Genomic DNA, 8,507 nt, shown 5'->3' on the forward strand with positions numbered 1-8,507 from the left:
AATTTTGTGCCCAGTGAGTTTTCTGAATTTGATGAATGAAGCAGGAAGATTGCTGGCTAAACAGCAAGGCTTTCTAAATGTGGCCCCACGCTCCAGCTCTGAGATTATATAAGCAGTTTGGCTCAACAATCTCAAAAATTCCAAAGATCTCTGGTTGCGTGGGAATTTCCGTGATGTGTATGTGGGTATATCATTACTCCGATAACCTTTGTTATATTCATGCAAAGGTTTACCAAGGAGCCCTGCAACTGAAGTTACACAGTGTAAAGGTCAAGACTGGCGCTATTATTCCATCTCTAATGAAATTATTGTATTAATAAAATATTGTTCTTGTTGATAACAGCATTTTGGCCAAAGTCTGTCTCTCTCCAAGTAAATTATTGCAGTGAAATATCAGTAAAGTAAGTGTGGGTTTGTCAAATAAGATTGTAATGGTTACCATAATGAAACATAATGTCACCAGTTTGCTCTGTCAAGTTCATGCCGCCCAGCATATCTGCATGCTGCACAATTCACATCAACTCGTGACTCAGTGAGAAAGAAAAAAAACTGACTTCAGGAACCGAAAGTAAAACTAAACAGGGCACACAATAAAAGATATCTTTATTTCAGTAAATGAGGATGATATCTTGTTTGGAGTGAGCTTGTACATGCATAATTATTAATCGAACTTTAAAAAAATATAAACACCTTTAGACTATCAGATACAAAATAAGATGATGTATGATGAAGAAAATATATACACAAAGCAAAAATAATAAAGTGCCCAATAATCGATGGAATAAGAGTCAGTAGCACACCATTGTTGGAGGCGCGTCTAATGCTTGCTGAATCTGCGAGGACTTTTCCTTAAATAAGTATTTATTCTTAATGTTGATGTCAATGGACGAAGCTAAAAGTGTGAGGTATTTCTTCAAAGTCATCAAAATTGTTCAAAACACACTTCCAAAAATCTATATGCAATACAGAACACGTCAGTGACAATAACATTACACACCATAATTATTTGTTTTCTGTACTTTTTGCAGATATGAGACTGGAGCTCCTCATTGGATTTGGCAGTGTCATGAAGCTCTGAGTTCTTAACATTGTGTTTTCCAAACGTTACAAAGACAAAGAGTGAAAAAAAGGGCAAGTGACTATGACTGTCTTTGCTTTTAATGTATACCTCCCATTTGTTTCATTTGACACAGAGTTCCTTGCAGTCTTCTATGTCAAAGTCTCCGTTCCTCCTCAGAAGTCCATCGACAGAGATCTTTGCTGCGCCATTTCATAGCCTCTCCGGCTTCCAGCTCTACGCACATACACATCGTATCTTCCATCCTCGTCGTCGTCTTCATCCTCTTCCATCACCCTGTCCTGCCGTCCCATCGCTGGCTCTCCCATCCCCTGATGGCCCTGCACTCGCCCTTGTTTCATACTCGGCCAGCTCTTCTTCCGCAGGCTGCTGTTGAAGTCCCTGAGCGGCGGTAAGGTGCTCTGGAAGTCTCCTCTGAACGGAGGAAGCTCCATGGATCCTCGGCCCAGGCCGTGGGCACCTTGACTGACTTTGATGGAGTTGATTGAGGCCTGAGAGCCACAGTGGTGTTCATGAATGCAGCGAGATCCTGATGAGGACCTCCTGAGCGCCTGCAGGGACTGGAGTTCCTCCGACAACTCCCCGAGGTCACCGGACATCTCCTAAAAAGTGAGAATGTTTTTAAACTCGCAATCAACGTGTCAGGATAAAATGAGCGCATGCAGACGATAATGTGTAGTCAAAGGAACCTTGTCTCTGAGGGTGAAGAGTTCATATTGAGGAGGATCGAAAACCTCCTGGAAGTCAGCACGTTGGAACAGGTTGTTTTTACGCACCAGCACCTGCAAGATGTGATTAAACACAATCAATTTCTATGCCAATTTTCTTCAGCGTGAGATTCAATATTCTGATAGCGCCTTATTTTAATTACCTTTTTACGAGGCTGTTTAACTTGCACCAGAATGGAGACAATGAGGAGCAGCAGCACTACTCCCGTAGACACACAGATAATTGTCCCATGAGTTTTATTGATATGAAGAAAAACACTTTTGCTCTTTTTCTCTGGACAATGGAGATGAAGAGAGTGACAAAAACAAGGTGAAATATGAGGGGCTTCCGGAGGTATTCAGAGCACATCACTTATTCACTCGTTGTCACCCCTGTCAACGCAGCCTGTATTTTAAGTTGTGAGGGTTAATACGAGGCCTTCGCTAAAAGCCAGAGTGCTGATAAACAACCACCACAACATTTGAGGTGCTTCGGTTCTACTTATCAGCCAAGCAGCTTTGAAGGTCTTTTAGTTGGAAAAATGTCAAAGATGACGAGGCTGTGATTTCTCTGCCAAGAGTAATTTTTTTTTATTTTTATTGATGCTCTCTTTGGTTTGAATTGCACCAGTATTTACACACACACACAGGAGACTTGCTTGTGTCTGTGTGCATGTCTTGGTGCAAGTACTGTGTAGAATTATCATTGCAGACATGACTCAGATCATAATACCACTACAACTCATTGTAATACAGGACAGCACAATGCAGCAACAATTAAGAGTTTCTGACCGAGTGCTTCAGCAAAGCTGGGGTACCTTTGCAGTTGCCTTCATCCCAGGGAAAGACGCAGTTTTGAATGCCGTTGCACACCAGAGAAGTGTTGATGCACATGTTACTGTGGCAAAAGAAAGCACTGGCTGCACAGGGTGCTGAAACACAAACACAGGCTGATTTAGTGGCGAGAGCAAAGAGAGTCACTAATATTGAGTGAGAGCCAACTCCCAATGTTAGTGAGCCGCCGTCAGAGCTATGTGTCACATTTTTAAAAGATTCTGGTGAATTGTGGTAATTTCAGAGAGTGTGACTCCATTAAAAATGAATCAATAGCTGATTGGGGAATAGCAACCACAATAACGAGCCACTACAAATCTGCATGCAATCACGCGTTAAAACTACAAGCTGAACTTTCTCGGTCAAGGCCATGGTAACGAAACAGCGGGGACATCAGAACAAATGTAACGTGACAGCGGTAAGGAACAGTCTGGAGGAGACACTCACGGTCAGCGAAAGAAGTGAACAGCATCCGGAAACGGCTGAGACGGCTCGTCTCATCAGCCCACATCCTCACCACTCCCACACCGGTGTCCAGCATGATGTCATTAGCTACTGTACTACAAAACTTAGCCTGAAAGAAACCACACACCATTTTCTTTTCGTGGCCGTGGATGTGTAGTCTCAGTGAGGTCAAGGTCTGTACGACAGTTGCCAGATATTTGGGACTCAAATATGAGATTAATACTGAGCACGAATGGAAAGAAATAAAAGATGGTAAGTCCTGTTATACAGCGGAGGGAGAGAGAAACACAGTGCGACGCGTCGCACAGCACAGAACGAACATCACACGGAGAGGCTTTATTTTTGAACTTTCTCTTTATATTACCTTCAGGTCCTCAATGGCATTGCTGCCATCATAAACCGCCACAAAGTTCTTTTTACACTCATTTGAGTTTTCCATCTGGTATTCCAAGAATCGGAGGTAAATCTGCAATAAGTAAAGAGGACAAATACATTGTGTTTAATATGTGGCTGAATAGATTTTTCTGTGCAAAAAGAAGTTGTGTCATTGGTAAACTGCAGACTTGACCGCATTGAAGGATCAAATATAAATCATTCTGACATCGCTTTAATACAACTGTATATGCAGATTGCTGGATTATCTGCACATATGTTCATGCTGTCACTGCACTGTCCGCAAACATTTGATGATTTATTTATTTAGTCAGGAGAACCTCATTGAGATTAATCTATTTTACAAATGTGTCCTGAGGAGCTGTGGTGGGGCCGAGGACCTTGCTCTGGGACCCCCGGTGCATATTTTTTTGGACGATGAATAATGCAAAACAGATTTATCTCCACTTTTTACATTTGCATGTCCGTGCCTGTGATTATAAAAAAGGATATAAGAAAGATGTGTTGTAATAGAGGAGTGTTGGGGGGAAAAAAGAGAGAGAATGCAGGATGTGAAATGAGCTGCAGGCTTAAGACTCATCTTTCAAAACCCTGCCCCAGTTGTCATTATGTTCCCAATGAATCACATCCCTTTCCTCAGCTTCATTTTGTAGAGAAGTGATTTTCTCCACCCCCCAACCCCCCCCCCGCCCCCCCCCCCACTACTTCACTCTTACCGAATCCTGTATAGAGTATTTATAAGAAAAGAAGTAGCACTGTCCTGTACTCCACTGGACAAAATGCAAATCTGAAGCAAACATGTCACATGTCATACCCTGTTCTTTGTCGGCGCTCGTATAGTCCAGATGCAGTCTACTGCTTGGTCGGGCTTCACTTTATATTCCTCTTCCACTTGACTGGAACGGATCAAACCATCTGCCCCAGTAAGCTCAAACTGACAATCTGTCCAACGGACAGTCACGAAAAGGAAGAAATAGAGGCAAAGAGAATGCAAATATACACAAAAGGTAAGAAGAGAAGGCTTTGGTGAGTGGAAAATTGCCACAATGCCGCTGCTTCATGGATTACTTTAAAGAGTCAGACCTGAAGACGCTGGTTAAACATTACCTGGGATTGGGTTTAAAAGTCCTCCCACGTGCAGATGAAATTCAGGGTCTTTGAGGAGAGAAATTAGATGGAGAAGACAGTGACATGTCGTGATATAAATTGCATCATCATTCAGCATACAGATTTGATTTGACAGACATTTGATTGAAGAATCATTCAAGCGTGACGACAAGATGAAGATTCAGTAAGTGGCTGCACGGTGCTGTAAGAACATTTCCATGCAGCAGCCAGTGACTGCATTTTAATCACCTGCTGTAAAGCTATACTGGATCTGAAAGCCAGTCCCCTCCAGCTCTTCATCACTGAAGAAGCGGATCCACATGAAGCGACCGCTGGAGAGGACCAGCCCCGGACTGGCTGTACCACAGAAACGATTGATGAGCGGGGAGAAGCTGAAGGGACCATCCCGCACCTCGATGTGGTCGAAGCGACACTCGAATGATGCCTCAATAAAAAAGGCCTTGTCGAACAGCAGCTCTATCCTCTGGCGGGGCTGGGCTGTGAAAAGAACAACCATTTGTTACTTCTATTATCATGGAGGTGATTCGGAAAAGACTACAAAGAGAGGACCGAATTGAAAAGCAAATGCTCCCTCCAAACAATAATGAAAGATAATGCATCTCTACAATATCATTACTTCAAGGTGATTATATTAGTATGATTTACGCTGCTTCGAGGGCTAAACAAAAAGAAAACAAGGCATATAATGACAGGAATGGATTCACTGACAAGTATTCAAGATAATGTGGTCTACATTTGTAAACTACTTCAACAACACTAATACTTTAGTAAGTGTTGGAGGTTGAGCACTTCCCATTCCGCACCCATTAAATCCCACACTTCTCATTTTGCAACAAGTAGTTTTTGGTTTAATGCTTGACTTTCTGATGTGCTTTTTTACATTATAAGATGTTATTGTTAACATATGTTAACTTCATTCTTCCTGTGCTACTCTGTGCTGTTAATATGTAGTCTGCAGTTGTTAAAATTGTCACACCGACAACCATTATCAGCTTTCCCCACAAAGTACTTATTTTTGTCTGAGTTTCTTGTATCAAAACAAATGGAAATTATTTTTAAAAAATTCACCTGGGAAAAAGCCCCCTCCCTGATCCCAAGGTTTTTCTTGCACTTACAATTCTCCTCTGACTCACCCTGGTTAGTTTCATGTTCTCGCTTGTCCCGGTAAGAATAATGATGAAATTGTTTTAAGATTCCCAAGACAGGTAATCAATATCCTTGACTAAAATGTTTGACTTGTTGCTTCACAGAGAAAACAGGACTTAAAAGGTATTGACACTCTTTACAAACAATTGAAACAAACTTAGATCTTTTGTGGTCTCAGATCATAGGTTACTTTTAATTAATGGTGGCCACACACACACACACACACACACACACACACACACACACACACACACACACACACACACACACACACACACACACACACACACACACACACACACACACACACACACACACACACACACACACACACACACACACACACACACAACGAAAACAATAGCAAAGTAGTAAAAAAAGACAGGAAAACAGGCTCATATGCCTGTAGTTTGTTACCTTCCAGTACATACAGGCACTCCTTGTTTGGAGGGTACGTCTTGGGGTAGTTTGGGGAACTAAAGGTGCCGCCCTCTGCATTTCGTAACCAGTTCCCGCAGTGACGGGAGTGATGTGGCCGTTGAGATGGTTTGACTGAATCTTTAGGCGGGGCAACTCCATCTGCCCAGGATATGGTGACAACAGGGTACATGACAATCTCCTATTAATGAGGCCAATTGTACAAAGACCACAAGTACAGAAAATGCATAAATGCTGTATCAAAAACAGTAATGCGGAACTGCATTACTACATGTGGTGTTTATGCAGTCCGGCTATCAAAGGAGGACAGTGAAGATAACAGTCTTACCTTTAATCTTTTGTGCCAGAGCAAATCCCTCCTCAATGAACAGGAGAAATATCCAGACTGTACAAGAAGCCAGCAGAGGAAGGGTACAATCAAGAAATGAAAGAAAGGAAGAGGGAGCTTAGCAGGATTTGTGTGTCTGTTTGTTGTCTCAATGCACTCAGCAGAGTCTGTGCACCATACCAGGCCAGGGCCAGGGGTGTGGAGCTCAGCACTTCACAGGGAGAGAATAAGGACACACTGCTTCTACCATCTGCTTAGTTAACTCTTTCTACTGTTTATCATAAGAAGTGCTTTTCCTTAACCAGAGGTTTATGTGTCACACACAGTGCAGGGAAACTGTTTACAGTCTGCTGTCCACAGTGTCTGCTACAGTGCTGCACAGGCCCATCTGATGATAAATAATGGAAGAAAAAAAAATGTGTCATGATATCAGATCTTCTGCCACATTTGAAGATATTACATAAAATGTAACCTAAACAGATCAGCTAACACAAGCCTGCCACATTGATCAAATTTGAGTTTTCACCAAAGTGGCATGTTGACATGTTGCTGTGAACGTCCAATGACAAACTGAAAAACAGAAACCAGCCATCATACTAAAGACTGTGGACACTTCAACAGCACATTGGCTGCATCCCACAGCTGGAAACTGAGGAAAAGATAAAACCTAGATAGATAGATAGATAGATAGATAGATAGATAGATAGATAGATAGATAGACATGAATGAACAGGTGTATTTACAGATATAAATGTACATTAAATATAGAAATACACTGTAAATAAACAGAACAATAAATAAATAAATAAATACATACATACATACATACATACACACATACATACATAAATACATTAACAAATTAACAAATTATCCAGAACATGCAGATTGAAGAGGACATAACATTATTATTTAAGAACTATTATAGTAAATTAATTGTATTTAGGGTCACTACATAGAGGAGTATGTTGAACTACTTCATGGCTAAATATGTATCTCTAGTAGCTGTCCCTCCCTGTCACAAAACTGTAAGGTGTGGACTTAATGTTTTTATGCTCAGTGTCCAAACACCACAGAGATCATACTCTGGGTGAGAGGAGGGGTGACTGATTCAGCAGCAACAGCCCAAATCCTCCTCATGTCCAGGCACTGAGCCACCGCTGGCGAAAAAAAAGAAAAAGAAAAATAGATTCTTCATTTTGATGACATTTACAACCTCTCATACAAAAAAAATAGGATTTTCATTTGGAGCCATGAGACGTGGCACACAGCCCTGTTAATGGAGCTGTCACTTCAGCACCAGGGATCTCTGCAGCACAAAAACTTCACCAACAAAGTCATTAATTTGTCTGCCAATAACAAAAAGGCACCACACTGCTTGCTTGTGCAGATTGCAAAGTAGTAATAAAGTGTATGAGCTATGAAGATCGACTATATTGGAGCACTGCGTCTTTCCTATATCTCCAAGTCTTTTCAGATTCAGAAAAAAAAAACACACCTCACAATTACACCAAATACCTCAAATACCGCATATGTACGATTTCACTCACCTGAACGCATCCTTAAAGCTCGGCTCGGAGATTTGATTTCCAACTTGAAGTGTCTGTCCCTAACATTCCCCCTTTAAATCAGTGGCACAGATTATCGCGTGTTACTGAATTACAAAAATCCAACTTTCACCTTTTCATCCTAATCTCACTGGTCAAGAGGATCGAGGCTTCTGGAGGAGGGGAAAACAACAACAACAACAAAAAAACAAACTTCTGATTCATCCCCGGTCTTTTCCCTTTGGAGCGGACATGTCAGCAGTCCTCCGGGGCAGAGACGCAGAGCTCAGTGTGCATCAGACTCAGACTCTCCCTCTCAAATAAACGGATGATCTGTCTGCGGCTGCATGCGGTTTTGAGATTGAGTTCAATTGGCGCTGGACGGAGGCTGCCCTGACTGCGCATGCGCACTCACTGCATGTGAGTAATGAGCAATATGATAA

At 41.9% G+C, this 8,507-nt stretch overlaps 1 protein-coding gene across 1 annotated transcript; it reads right to left on the reverse strand.

Moving 5' to 3' along the window:
* Positions 1–625: 625 nt before the first annotated feature.
* On the reverse strand, positions 626–8,077 carry neto2b (neuropilin (NRP) and tolloid (TLL)-like 2b; the record flags this gene model as incomplete). The annotated part of the gene is made up of 13 exons (XM_080504713.1): positions 626–1,680; positions 1,768–1,860; positions 1,950–2,080; positions 2,604–2,717; positions 3,067–3,193; positions 3,449–3,550; positions 4,292–4,419; positions 4,585–4,632; positions 4,834–5,082; positions 6,169–6,330; positions 6,518–6,634; positions 7,603–7,677; positions 8,068–8,077. 13 exons carry the CDS (start codon positions 8,075–8,077, stop codon positions 1,234–1,236), a joined length of 1,803 nt encoding a protein of 600 aa, XP_080360839.1. The 3' UTR covers positions 626–1,233.
* Between the last annotated feature and the right edge of the window lie 430 nt (positions 8,078–8,507).

This window comes from Blennius ocellaris (genome assembly GCF_963422515.1).
Source record: "Blennius ocellaris genome assembly, chromosome: 11".
NCBI lineage: Eukaryota > Metazoa > Chordata > Actinopteri > Blenniiformes > Blenniidae > Blennius > Blennius ocellaris.